The sequence below is a fragment of the Zootoca vivipara genome, chromosome 2 (assembly GCF_965207765.1).
Source record: "Zootoca vivipara chromosome 2, rZooViv2.hap1.1, whole genome shotgun sequence".
In the NCBI taxonomy this organism is placed as follows: domain Eukaryota; kingdom Metazoa; phylum Chordata; class Lepidosauria; order Squamata; family Lacertidae; genus Zootoca; species Zootoca vivipara.
In genome coordinates this window covers 45536372-45551356 of record NC_142584.1, presented here as the reverse complement: position 1 = coordinate 45551356, position 14985 = coordinate 45536372, and the positions used below count along the sequence as shown (strand labels likewise).

At 39.3% G+C, this 14985-nt stretch overlaps 1 protein-coding gene across 2 annotated transcripts in view; it reads left to right on the top strand.

The window, feature by feature from the left end:
• The window catches only part of SLIT3 (slit guidance ligand 3), a 409547-nt gene that overhangs the window by 287540 nt on the left and 107022 nt on the right, over positions 1 to 14985 (top strand). For both annotated transcript variants that reach the window (XM_035105175.3, XM_035105174.3), the window contains exons 13-14: positions 5372 to 5515; positions 8574 to 8737. In XM_035105175.3, the coding sequence (XP_034961066.1) occupies positions 5372 to 5515; positions 8574 to 8737 (308 nt within the window). The remainder of the gene's footprint in view (positions 1 to 5371; positions 5516 to 8573; positions 8738 to 14985) is intronic.

Sequence of the window (14985 nt, the reverse complement as noted above, 5' to 3'; positions counted from 1 at the left end):
GGTATCCATCTAATTTGATTAATGTGTAGACAAGGTATAGTTAATTCTTTGAAGCAACTTTTTTCAAATATGGTGAATGGATAAGTCATAAATGCTGACATTCCCATTTGCCTAGTGCAAATAGGACTCATAAACTATTCTGGCAGGATATAAAGGTAAATATAGATTATACTAACCATGCTGTTTTACTTGAAGAGAGCTGCTCTAATGACATAGATATAAATATAGATATATACTAAACTGGTTAGGTACTGAAATGCCAGAAGAGTCTCCTACATAGTTCAGCATTAGTGGCCAAATGGTTGTTGCCAACTGGTTGGACGCTTCAGGCTTAATGTGTGTGCTCAGTAGAAAAGGGGCAGTCATCATCCGTGGATGTCTGAGCCATAAAAAGCTTGCATTTGGTTTGAAACCTGCTGTTGAACAGTTGGGAAAGTGTCCTCTCATTAGGTCTAATTTAGCATTTAGAAGGCTGTAGATTATATTTTTTTTCTTATTAGCCTGGAGACAAACGGATAAGAAAAGTCTAATGAGAGATCCAAGTAGCCAGTTTAATTTCTGAGGTTTATCACAAGCTTTGTAGCATATGAAAACAATTGTTAAGAGAAGGTGAAGGCTCTTTCAAGTAAGCTTTGTCCCAGGAAAGAAAAGGATGTGCGATTCAGGATTGGAATTCAGTTTCTCTTGTATCCTGCTAGGTTTCTATAAAGGACTATACATCTTATTTTTTAATTGAATTTCAAGATTTTTGTATGCTATTATTCAGTCCTTGAAAAACTACAGTGAAAAACACTGCTAATACTCTGTCTGGAATTTATCTTCTAAACTATTAAGTATTCTAAAAAAAATAAATCCAGTTGTGGCCTGTTGAATTTGTATTTGTGGTAAACATGATTCAGGAGCTGCCAGTGTGATGGGATGGTGCCCTGCCTCTGCCCTTCTGATAGTGCTTCTGCTGCTTACTGTGGGGCAGACAGGCTGGGTGCACTAGTGGGAGCATGGCTGTTGCAGTGCACCCATGCAGCTCCAGTCTCTTTGTCACCCTGCTCCTCCCCACACCATCCTTGCATGTGAGAGCAGCACTGCTGCCAGCAGGGTGGCAGTGTGACATTGTCTCACTGTGCTGGACTTTCCTAGCATGATTTAGATAACCCTGTGATGGGTAGGGAACTGTCAGTTTTTAGTATGTATAGCGTGAAAGAATTAATAGGTACCTGTCAGGAATGGGTGTCATGAATAAATCACACAGAGTAAGTCTGCTCAACAGAGCCAGATCTAATTAGCACAACAACTCTTCTCAGTAGATCTTGCCCCAATGAGGCAGTTGTGGAGACTGAAGTTCCCCTCCTTCCCACAGCTGCCTAAATCTCCTTCATCCTGGGTCCTTCCCAAGCAATCTGTCATGGACTGATTGGACATAGAGGAGTGGTGAGAGGCACAAGCTGGGAAACCCCAGCTAAAGCCCCATGGGAAGAGTCAGGGGATTGGTGGTGGGATGATGGTAAGTGGTCAGAGAGAGAAGACTGGGAGAGGAAGTGTCGGAAGCTGGAAGAGCAACAGGGTTTAGTGAGCAGGAAGACTCTGTTGCAGATTGCAGTCCAGACTTTGAGGCTGAAGTAGAGGCTGGAAAGGAGGGGAGTCAAGAGGCTGCTGAAGAATCAACAGAGTCTCTCCCTCCTGCTGCGACGAGCTTCTTCCCCTGCTCATCTCCAAGAACACACAGAAAAATGAAGAGAGCAGAACAGAGATTAGTTGTGCACAGATGAAGTTTGAGGCTGCTTGGGAATAACACTGGAGAGCAGGAGCCTTAGACAGGGATGGGAAAACAGAGACCTTCAGTCCTCACAACTGTGTCATCAGGGCAAGAACTACCAGGCAGGGTTGCTGAGACCACTAGGCCAGAACTGTACTTTAGTTTACTTGAATAAATAGTTCACTGGCATCGGTGACTTATTACTTTCGTGCTAACCTGCATCTAACTCTGGCCCTGACACAATCTGAGACAACACAGAACACTTGCCTCTGCTCATCCCTTTTTATACCTTATCTGGTCCCGGGGCATCAGGGGGGAGTGTAACTTGGCACAGCAGGAGGGGGAGGTACCCTGGCTTCTTCACCAGCCTGACTCATCTCTGTCTCTTGGGTTCCCTCCTCTCCTGCTTCCTCCTTGGATTCTGGTCTTCTCTCTGCCACAGGCTCTCCCTGCTCACTAAACCCTGTTACCTCTTCAGCTTCCGGCAGCTACTCTTCCCAGGCTTCTCCCTCTGACCACTCATTGTTATCTCACCACCAATCCCCAGGTTCTGAGCCTTGGGGGTTCACCAACTAGTGCCCACCATTCCTCTGTGTCCAGCCAGCCCATGACACTACCATCTTAATAACATAGGAAGAGCACCTCTGTACCTGACCAAAAACCCATCTAGTCTAGCATCCCATTCTCACAATGCCTACAGGAAGCACACAATCAGTACATGAGTGTAAAAGCATTCTCCCCACTCACGTTCCCCAGAAACCAGCATTCGGAGGCTTACTGTTTCCAATGCTGGAAATGCACATTGCAACATCTTGTGGTAGTTTAACTATGCAGTGTGTGAAGAAGTAATTTATTTTGACTATTCTTTAAATGTCTTTCCTCTTTGGCACTGCAATTTATTTACAAAAACTGATTGACTTGTTTCTTTTATTTATTATTTTTTAAAACTCCATTAAAATGCAGTGATATTAGATTCATACCTTGCTCCCATGAGTGGCATCACTTGAGTAGACTCTCTCACAACATAGGAGGCAGAGGCAACTTGTGATCCTCAGTGTCTCCACTTGTTATGGCAGGTTTGGGGTTCTATGGATCAGTGTGGGAGCTGATGCATTAGAGGAGAACATATGGAGAATTTAGCTTTGCATGACACACAGTAATAAGATTACCATCAATAATAGACCAACAGTGAGAAACATATTCAGTGTGAATACCGGTACTTCCTCACAATGCCTAGTAATATAACACCAGCAGTCCTTCCAAATTATTATTGGTATATCAGAGTCAAGCAATTTATTTCCATGAACTAACATAGCTCCTTAGGTGGAACTTTTTCTGCCTTCATATTCAAGGTGACTTGTTATATATGTAATTGCTAGTACCTGAATAATATATAAACACTTCCCAGTGCTCTACAGAACCTGTAATTACTGCTAGCAGCTGCTGTAGCACTTAGTGGTAGGTAGACTCTCAACACCTGTGATATACAAATAGTATGACAGCCATTGTAAAAAAAAAACAGTCTCATATGCAAGGCTCCAGTACTAAGATTACCTTTGTAAACAAGGCACTAGTATAAGATAGTTAAACAAATTGACACCACAGAGGGACACAACAGCCCTGTGAAGAATACACCGAGAAATAGTGACTGAGTCAGGTTAGAACTTGGATTTCTCCAGACCCACAGTACCTATATTCTATCCCATAGTAGTTTGAATTCTACTACTGCACTTTCCCCCATTTCGTTTTATCCATTTTTGTTGTTTTTGTTAATTTTATAAGAATTGTTAATGATGCTATTATAAAAAATGCAGGCAAGAGAAAAGAGGGGTCTCTTTATGTAAGTTTATTTTCACAATTCTTTCTGGTTATTAGTGTACTGTACTTAAAATGGTTCTAGCTTATCTGATAATGACAGAAACCTGTATTCTCTTGAGTAAGGCTGTGAGGTTGTCTGATAGTTTGCTTGCTTGTCTTCTCTGATCAGAAAATTAAAATGTTGGTGAAGGCAAATGCAACAATAATGTCTTTCTTTTCTTCTTCAAACCAATTATTTTCTATCATTCTGTTTTGGAAGCTCAGGTTATTCTTTAAACACTTGAAATTGTATTCATGTTACTACCGTACATCAGTTATGAGAATATTAATTGTGCAGAAGGGCTGTTGGTAATCTAATCTATTTGCTTGCCACTTCAGTACATATTCTTAAAAAGGGCATAATTGAAAAACTTATCACTTTGGCAAATTATGACTTTTTTTTTCTTTTGAGATGAATTTTAGTACAGTATTGTGATATAGTACTGTTGTGCATATTCATTGTGAGATGGATAATATTTATACATACAGTAATATCAAAAAGCGGCAAGTGGTGGTTGATAGGCATTCTTTTGGAAACAATTGCTTCATAGCACTTACCTTGTGAGCTATCACTATGAGTTATTCAGATATGGCAGATAGTGATGGAAGTTCAGAAATAAGCGGTAGCTTAGACAAACACGAGTAGTTTCTCTCTTCTAACCTCTTCTAATCTGTTATACTCCCATAAATTTAGAATTCCAGAACACTGGGCATTATATTCCCTCTGTGCAAGCTCATAACTCTGATATTTACTGCTTCAAAGAACACAAGGCTACATAAGGGGTGTGACCACAGCCACAAAATCTTTCTCAATTTGTATATTACACACAATTAACATGGGACAGAACCAGAAAGCTCTCACTCACGAATAACAGGTGCAGACATTCAGCTCCAAATTCACTTTTAAAATGTCAGATTAAACAGCAGCTATACCATTATAAGTATCTGAAGAAGTATCTGAAGAAGTGTGCACGCACACAATTTTTTTTTAATTTTGTTTCAACTACATCAGACCAACACGGCTACCTACCTGTAACTATACAAGTGATGTGTGGAAAGGCCCTCAGAGGGATAGTCCCAGTTCTATGAAATAACTAGACAACTCCAGCAGGTTAAATGAAATATTGTGGTATGTCCCTGTCCCATTAAGACACTTAATGTAGCATGTTAAACTTATTAATACACAACTTGCAAGACAGAATGCTTTGTTTGTTTTTAAGGGATGCTTTATGTTGTGACGTGGGGTTTGTGATTTCAGCTCTCTTGACATAACATGCTGGAGACAGTTCTCTAGTAACAGCTCTTTATTAAAGTGAACAAGACTGACTCTGAGGGCAGGAAGGCTACATTTATAGGGACAGGGAACTAGCTAGAAAGGGATACATTTTGGAGGGAACAATATCAGGCAATCACAGTGCTGCCTTTTGGAGGAAACCAATAAGATAGAGGATCCAAATACAGCAGCTTAAATGAACCAATAGTAGCTGTACCCTCTGGAACCAAAAGGCAGTTACTTTATCCTAATGCAATACAGACAATAATAATACAGATATAAAATCCTTTGACTCAATACACAACACTTTATATGCTACTATTTACAAGTATTCTGTTTTGACTGCAGCCGAGGTAACCTGAGAAACCTACTGGTATATACCACAGTGCATCACTTCAATACCATTCTTTTCTATTGCTTGCTCAGAAAAGCTTTGTTTAGTCCTCAAGAATATTTGTATTTTAAAACTATTTTTGTTTTGTTTACAGGCTTCTAAATGCCAATAAGATCAACTGCCTGAGAGTAAACACCTTTCAAGATTTGCATAATCTCAATTTGCTGTCTCTCTATGATAATAAGCTGCAGACAATCAGCAAAGGACTTTTTGTCCCTCTCCAAACAATTCAAACTCTGTGAGTATCCAAGAATGTTGTTGTTGTTGATTAAATTGGTTAGTCACTTTATCTTGCCCAAGGCAACCCAAAGTGATTTACAAACACAAACAATTCTGAGTAACACTATGTCTGCCAGAGTGCTAGAGGCTCCAACCCGCAGGGGTGTGGGCAGTTGAAGTGTTAAGAGGTTGAGAAATAAAGAAGCAGACAAAAAGATGGAAGAAAAGTGTTATGGACAGAGCAGATAGAAAAGAGAATGAAAGTTACAGAAAAAGGGAAGAAAATAGATAAAAGGCTGGGCTGGAAGGGGAAAATTGGCAGTATTTAAAAACATTTAATTTTCCCAAAAAAATTCATTTTTTTAAAGATGTAAGAATATCATATTTTGCCTTCCTGACTGATTCAAAATAATAAGAAAACATGAGAATAGATGTTGCTGCAAGTGGCAGCAGCAGCGCCTGCAGCTACATTGGTAGTAGAGACTTGTGTTACCCCATGGTAGTTGAGATTTGCGCTGCTCAGTGGTATTGGCCTGCTGCGAGAATTAGAATTTTAACACAGTCAGAATTACGTAGCACTTAGTACTTTTCATTGCAACACAGCATGAGAGAGAATGTTTGCTGTTCACAATGGCTTTTATATGCATTGCTAGTGACAGTAGAGACTTCTCCATAGTATTGACTTTGCTGCTGCTGCTGCTTCTGCTCCTGCCACCATGGCACGGCTGGCTCTCCTGTTGGGCCTTGCCTTTTTCCAGGTTACTACTATACCTGGCAGGTAGATAGCTCAGCTAGCCTGTGTTGCTGCTGTACCTCATCCCACTCCATTCACAATATTATCTCTTCATATATTGTATGCTTATTGTGTTCATTTTATGCAGCTGCTAATATGAACAGACTCCAAATAAATTGGATGTAGTAAGTAGATGTTTAGGCTAGAAACCAAAGATGGCATAGGTGCATAGAGTGGGAAATCCACCTAACCAGTCCCGATTTCACTACTGCAGTTCCACTGCATTGTCTAATTAAAAGGTGGTTTCAAAATAAGGAACCAAAATTCAACCTACATACAGTGATACCTCTGGTTACTAACTTAATTCGTTCTGGAGGTCTGTTCTTAACCTGAAACCATTCTTACCCTGAGGTACCACTTTAGCTACTGGGGCCTCCCGCTGCTGCTGTGCCGCCGCCACATGATTTCTGTTCTCATCCTGAGGTAAAGTTCTTAACCTGAGGTACTACTTCCAGGTTAGCAGAGTTTGTAACTTGAAGTGTTCATAACCCGAGGTGTTTGTAACCTGAGGTACCACTGTATTTGATTGTTTGGCGCTTGTCTTGGCCTTGCATTACATTCTCTTGGGAACATTTGTTCAATGGCTTTCCACAACTAGAATAATCAATATGAGTCCCTACTAAAAAATCTTTATATTTAAATTGTATTCCCACTTTTGCCCATTAAACATTACATATTATCCCTTTTGGCTGATTTACTTGCTGTTAAAATATGGGTGTCCCCCTGCCCAAATATCAATTTGATCTATTTTTGTTTTCTTTCTTACAGTGAATGATGGTATCAAGTTGTAAGGCTTAAGAGGAGTCAAAATTGTTTTATTTTTATTAGATAAGTTGTATATACCATTTTTACTGTTTCTTGGATAGCCATTTATCACATGTGTGTGAGAATTCTTTTATTTTGAATAAGCTTGGCACCATCAGAAACTTTTTTGGTTTCCTCACCAATTTAAACTCTTGAAATCAATGACCAAAGCTAACCAGAGGCGTCCTTACAAAAAATTGATCAGGAAACCACTTGGACCTTCCTTAAAATGGAAGGCTGCTTTATACAGAGTCATTTTATGTGTACCAGTTTGCCACATTGACTCATGTGACATCTTTGCACTTTGGAATAAGACATACCACACAAGTTAATGCAGGTTAAGATATGGTGCTCATCAAGAGGTTGTTTGTTGGATAAATGGCCCATAAAACAGCACTGGGTTGCTTTTGTTTGTTTAACGCCTCTATGATTCTTCCCTAAATCTCAATTCATTTATATCTTTTTATTTTACTGGTTTGCATATAATAAAAAGATTCAAACATATTGAAAATTAGAAAATAATCTAAAATAAGGAAGATTAGTTAGTGTTGTCATACATAATTAGCTGAGGTGGCTTTAACCAGTATCAAAAGTGCCTAACCCAGGCTTCCTCAACCTCGGCCCTCCAGATGTTTTTGGCCTACAACTCCCATGATCCCTAGCTAGGAGGAACAGTGGTCAGGGATGATGGGAATTGTAGTCTCAAAAGATCTGGAGGGCCGAGGTTGAGGAAGCCTGGCCTAACCCTTTGAGGAAATTTTATGGTGGGGCGGGGCCAGTCACTTTCTTTTATTTTTATTCTTTGCTATTTGCTTATTAGAAACAGAATCCAAGTGGCAAGACATGTTTTCCCATTTACTCAATTCAAGTTTCTAATAAATATTGACTTGTTATATTTTATCTACACTTTTGTTGTTATATTAGTTGGGTTCTAGTTTCAGGATTAATATTGTTCAGGATCAATTTTTAATTGATGCTCAGGAGTAAATCTATTTTACATAAGGATTTAGCAGCTCTGACCAGCACATTTACATTTTAGGCTCATTTGTAGACTGCTTTCTGGCCAAAAAACACACTAGTTTACAAACATGCAATTTGTTGTCTGCATTGCTTTAGTTTCGTGATAAGAATTATTTTAATATGTGTATTTCTAAAAAGATGCATTCAACTGCATTGTATTGTGGAATGAAAACAGTGCCTTTTGTAGACAGAAGGTCTGCTGTGCCCTTTAAAAGCAAGCTTTACTATATTAATTTTTGTTTCCTTCTTGAAAAGGCTCGCTGCAGACTTAATGGGCTAAAAAATAAGATGGTTCACAGAATTTCTTCCATTTAAGTGCAGCTCCTTGTGGCTTCTGCCAGGACTGGTGTATTGGAAGCTGATTCAATTACTCTATTCTTCAGTTTTATGTTTGTAAGAAACAATGATGGAGTACAATGTCACAGGTCACTTCTGGTTAAACATCCCATCCCTCTTGCAGGCATTTAGCTCAGAATCCATTTGTGTGCGACTGCCATTTGAAGTGGCTGGCTGATTACCTGCAGGATAATCCAATAGAAACCAGCGGCGCTCGATGCAGCAGCCCACGTCGCCTTGCCAACAAACGAATCAGCCAGATCAAGAGCAAGAAGTTCCGTTGCTCAGGTAATTCATTTATCCAGGCAGTACTGCACTTTCAGCTCAGAAATAAGCAGGTCCAGAGAGCCCACTAATCGAATCTGTAGGACAGTGTTTGCTATAATGGATATTATGTAGCATCTTTCTGAAATTAAATTTGGAAAATTGAATTAGTCCTCCAGAAAACCTATTTACCTTATGCATTAAAAGACAGGCAACCCTTCAGCTTGCCTTGTGGTTTATATATTTATATAGGTTCAAAGATAGGATGTAATTTTAAAAGAATGCAGGGCTTTATACTGCCTGTAAAAGAGATAAGGTACAAGTGTCCGGATATGTCGTATGACTTCTTCTTTAAGAAATGAAAGAATTCAAATGTTTCATTCATAAGAAAAGATCTCACTAACTGAATAAAGGGTTTGTCATGAGGACTTACTTTGCCAGTCAGTGAAAGCATGCTTTGTTTTAACTATTTTGACAAACCCCCTCAGGTGACTTTTCAGTAACAATTGTGCAGTCAGTATCTCTTTAGAGATAGTAGAAGTGGAGATAGTTGCAGAGGCCTCTTTTAAGTAAGTAAGTAGATAAATAAATAAATAAATTGGCTAGAAGTGCTCCTGGGCAGGAGGGGGGAGTGCCCAACATCTGAAGAATAAAATTAAAGAGATAATACTGATGAGATGATTGGGAGAGGAGAGTCTTTTTTTAAAAAAAAATGTCTGGCAAGTTCTATGCTCTATGGATAAACTATAAAACAGTGGCTTAACATGAATGGATGGATGGAAGGAAGATGGATGCACCACACAGGTCTATGCAACTTGTGTGACCTACTTGCCAAATTCAACCTACTGGCCATAAATGGCAGTTCACCAGAAGATCAGTAAAGCCTCTTTCTTTTTATCCTGCTTTTAAGACAATTATTGTCTCCCAAAGAGAGTCAAATAAACAAGAGAGTGAGAGGTCCCACCACCAGACTTACAAACTAAAACGATAACACACACAAGGTAAGGGCAGTAGAGGAAAAGGTTGGCTAGGGAGATAAGTTCTTCAAGGCCAGAACATAGTAGTGAACTACAAGAATTTATATCCAATTTGGACCAGGCTGATCTTCCATCTCTGGTGTTCTTGCTTGAATAGTAGTTGGTGGCTCTTATTCTTTAGGCCAATGAATGGGGACAGAGGGTTCTTTCTATTTGCTTCTGTGATCACTGGACAGCTAGCAGCTGGAACTGAGGTTTTTTCCTCCCAGGAAGGGGGAAAACAGGCTCCCTGCAGCTGCTCCTTCTTTAGATGATATATTTAGTCAGGTTGGTCTTCTTGTTACTACAATGATTTGGCCAATGGCAGGGTGTGTTGCCTTTCAGTTCCACTGGGCAACCCCCTAGGTTAGCTGTCCGGCTGGGCCTCATGTCAGGCCAAAACTCAGGGATGGTGAGCTTTATTCAGCTTGGTAGGTCTCAATTTATTCCATCTTGGGTTCACAAAATGTTAAAGGCAAGGGCGGCATTCAGAACTGAGAATGGCAAAAAGAATCTTCACTAGTTGCCCATGAGAACTGTGCCACATTGGCATCATAATATTAATAACTAGGCAACCTGAATTGAAAGTATGGTGTTTGATTGTCAATTGATGGGCCTTTGTGTTACAAAATATTGGCTGAATGGAAAGATGAAATATTCAGGAAGAAAAGCAATGGTTAACTCTTATGGAAGCCATATGATAAATGTATGTCTATATGACAACTGCTTAGAGATGATTCTGATTGAGCGATATACAAATGGTTGTAATAAATAAAATAAATTATTAGTTGAGTTGACCTTTAAGTTTGCAAACATTCAAATAACAATGTAATTGAAATAAATATTAAGAATTTATTGTAGCATTTGATAATCATTTTAACACACATCATGTCTAGAGCTCTGCAGTTGATTCAGGGTATTACAGGTTGGGATTTTTTCAAGTCTCAGTCAATGATTACTGTCAGTCTGTGTTTCATCTTTTGTTGTTGTTGTTTAGTTGTTTGGTCGTGTCTGACTCTTCATGACCCCATGGACCAGAGCACGCCAGGCACTCCTGTCTTCCACTGCCTCCTGCAGTTAGGTCAAACTCATGTTGGTAGCTTTGAAAACACTGTCCAACCATCTTGTCCTCTGTCATCCCCTTCTCCTTGTGCCCTCAATCTTTCCCAACATCAGGGTCTTTTTCAGGGAGTCTTCTCATAAAGTGGCCAAAGTATTGGACCCTCAGCTTCAGGATCTGTCCTTCCAGTGAACACTCAGGGCTGATTTCCTTCAGAATGGATAGGTTTGATCTTTTTGCAGTACATGGGACTCTCAAGAGTCTCCTCCAGCACCATAATTCAAAAGCATTAATTCTTCGGCGACCAGCCTTCTTTATGGTCCAGCTCTCACTTCCATACATCACTACTGGGAAAACCATAGCTTTAACTATACGGACCTTTGTTGGCAAGGTGATGTCTCTGCTTTTTAAGATGCTGTCTAGGTTTGTCATTGCTTTCCCCCCAAGAAGCAGGCGTCTTTTAATTTCGTGACTGCTATCACCATCTGCAGTGATCATGGAACCCAAGAAAATAAAAGTTTCACCTTTTAGGCATGTGCAAAGGGACATTTTGTAATATTCTAGTTGCTCACATTGTAAGGATGGTTTTCAGCTAAGTTTTCCTCAGAGCAGACCTATTTAAATTAATGAACCCAACTTAGTGCTGTTCATTAATTTCAGTGGGTCTACTCTGAGTAAAAGTTAGTTGTCTACTACCTCATGTTCCTCAAGTGTAGCAGTAGTATAATATGCCACTGATTTCAGTGTTGAGAGCTTCAAGTATAGGTAGATTTTTATGTGGCAGAAAATCATTAACTAGACAGAATAAAAAATGGCTGTCATGGAATATCTTGCAGTGCCTTCACATAAAAATGAGTACTGCTACCTTTTCCTCCTGAAAAAAGGACTATGATGAATTGCACTTCTGACAACTAAGAGCAGGTGGCAGAAGGCACTGGTTTCTTTGTGAGGAAAGATGACATCTACCCTTCTTTTCCTCAGTAAGCCATCATTCATAAACTGCCCTTTGTCAATACAATAAAAGTTATGGCATCTAAATCATATTTATGTAGAGAATATTAATTATATAAATAAGTTAGAGTTCTGCTTGCAAAACATTAAATTTACTTGAAGTTTTATGTATTCATTTAATTTTGCTGTTTTTCACCTTCCTTTTAGAGCTCCCTCTGCTCCCCCCCCCCAAACAAAAGTGTTCCATAGGTTTGAGGAAAACAGAAGGAGGGTAGTAGAGGGTGTTGGGGGAAGAAGCAGAAATTTGTGCAAATTTGATCAAATGTCTTGCTGTAAAATCGTATCTGTTCCACAACAATTAATCAATGAGTACTGATATTTAAAGAAACTGATTGTTAAAACAATACCAGTGAGAGTCCACGTGGTGCAGATGGTCAATACTGTATATGGGCTTGGTTATGGGTTCAAGTTCACCTCAGCACTGGATGCATTGGGATGCATTACAGCACTGTAACTGTTTAAGTTACAGTTAAGTTCAGTCAATGAAGCAATAATTTATTAATTTATTTTCACTGGATTAAAATACTTCATTCTTTTAATTGAAAGAAAGATGCATTTTGGATAATAAATAGTGAAATTGATTTTCATTTGTGGGGAGGAAAACTGCATATAACTGGAAACATGTTTTACTCACATTCTATGTCTTTGTATGTTTAGTTTTGGGCAATGGTTATGTAGGTGTAAACAATACATAAATTCAAAAACTTAAGTCATGTGATATGGCTTAATTATGGAGGTAATTTTCAGTTGTGTCTGAAAATCATACTTGGGCCTAATTGCATGGAAGCTCTTGTCCATAGTTATGCAGAGAATATTTGATGGGATCTTTAGAGAGGAGACAACGGTGCTTTGCATATCTGTAATAAGTGTTTTACAAGTCCTATTGTGATGAATAGGTAGGTAGCCGTGTTGGTCTGAGTCGAAGCAAAATAAGAAAATTCCTTCAGTAGCACCTTAAAGACCAACTAAGTTTATATTTTGGTATGAGCCAAAGACCAACTAAGTTTATATTTTGGTATGAGCTTTCGTGTGCATGCACACTTCTTCAGATACACTAGAAACAGAAGTTTCTGTTTCTAGTGTATCTGAAGAAGTGTGCATGCACACGAAAGCTCATACCAAAATATAAACTTAGTTGGTCTTTAAGGTGCTACTGAAGGAATTTTCTTATTGTGATGAAGACAGCAATGTTAAAAATTGTAGCCCTACTATGTCAATCCTATGCATACTTACCTTAAACTTAATCAAAGTTAAATCTGAGTAGACATGCATAGGATTGCACTGTGATTTTTTCCTTTTGATAGAATTCTGCTTGGTAACTTTCATGTGTAGTTCTCAGGATTGCAGCTGATCAAGGATGTATATTGACAATTAAGACTCGATTCCCTGCTCCTCCACATGCAGCTGCTGGGTGACCTTGGGCTAGTCACAGTTCTCTGAAGTCTCTCAGCCTCACTCACCTCACAGAGTGTTTGTTGTGGGGGAGGAAGGGAAAGGAGATTGTTAGCTGCTTTGAGACTCCTTAGGGTAGTGATAAAGCGGGATATCAAATCCAAACTCCTCCTCTTCTTCTCTGTGCTTGGACTGTTATAAAAATTCAAAGGAGAATGTGGATGAGGACATTTTTTCCTAGCCACAGCCTTGCTATGTATTAAATATGAATTTTCAGAAAAGAGAGAGAATGCTGCCATTTTTGGTAACAGTCATAAAAGCGGTCTTCTCCTCAGTTGCACCTGCCCAGTGGCAGCCAAGCATCAAGTGAGACCTGCCAACTCTATTTCACCAGAGGCTCTCCTCCTCAGCAGGCTTGTTCGCTTGGCATCTTTTGATTAAGATAACTGCTATACAGATTTGTTTTCTAAAGGGAAATCAAAAGGAATCCAGCAGCAGATTGTACTTGCTCAATGGCAGTCCTGCGCCGCTTTAGAATTGGCAGGGCTCCTTGATTAGTATGCAGCTCTATGGTGTGCACTGCCAATGGCATGAGAAATATTACTCCACTCGGAGAAACGTCTCTTTTTGTTTTCTCTTGTAGGTTTCTTTTTGTCCACTCTTTCTGTCGCATTTGACTAGCAGTTGATTGATCTGTCCATGTTCTGTGGTTTCCCTGCTAATGAACGGATATTTAAAGGAAACAGAAAGTCACTAGAGCTTTGCCCTTTCCTGCAATAACAATAAGAGGTTTTTTTCCTCATTTGAAGCTCTGATAACCAAATGTGTTTTCCCAGTATCTGCAGCAATTGATTCTTGTTCTGTTCAACTGATTTAATTAGCTGCTACAATGCCAGATAGTTGTCATACACACCACTAACACAACTAACAATGAAGGTAGGACAATGAGCCATCTGCCAACAGAAATCTCTCCCTGTCACATGCTGCCTCTCAGTAATTCAATCCAAATTGATGATAGCAGCATTGGTACAAATGTGACAGACTGAGGCAACATAGGCACCTGCATATTTAGTGCCACTTTTTGTAACCTCTATCATTACAGCAGAAATATTTGTGTCAGAGCACGTTGTCCTCCATTTATCAGCAGCTGTCAAAAGCATTTGTAGAAGAAAGGTGGTCCTTCATGGCGTTTTGGATCACGACTTGAGTTTTCATAGTGATGATGACTGTTTTCAAATATCATTGGCCCCTGGTCCAAGGCGCTGTCAAGTGCATGTGCTGTTTTGTGTACCATGTCACTCCCCTCTCCCTTGGTATGCATTGAATGGTATTGGGCAGGCAAAAAAAAAAGGAGAAAAAAAGGTAACAGCCCAACTTGCACTAGAGCCCAAACTTGCTTCCTAGAGTAGACTATAACATAACACATTTTAAGCCACAGTATCTGGATTAACAGCAATTCTAACAGTAGTGGTTCTTGTTTTCCTACAGATCTGTTCAACTGACAAAATTCTCATGATCGTATTGTAAATAAAGTTCAGCTAAACATGAATACAACCTATCCTGAGCACAATTAAAGCATAAGTAATAAAAGAAAAATATAATGTCATGTAAAATATAAAGTAACATGATAAAATGAATAATAATAATAATAATGTAATAGAAACTGAAAAGCAAATATAACATTCTGTGCTAGCTTCAGGTGTTGGCTTCCATTTTCATGCAGCATTTCCCCCATCCATAAGAGTCTTCAAATCTTAGGCCTATATATCTGCATTGCAATTTTTTTATCAGTT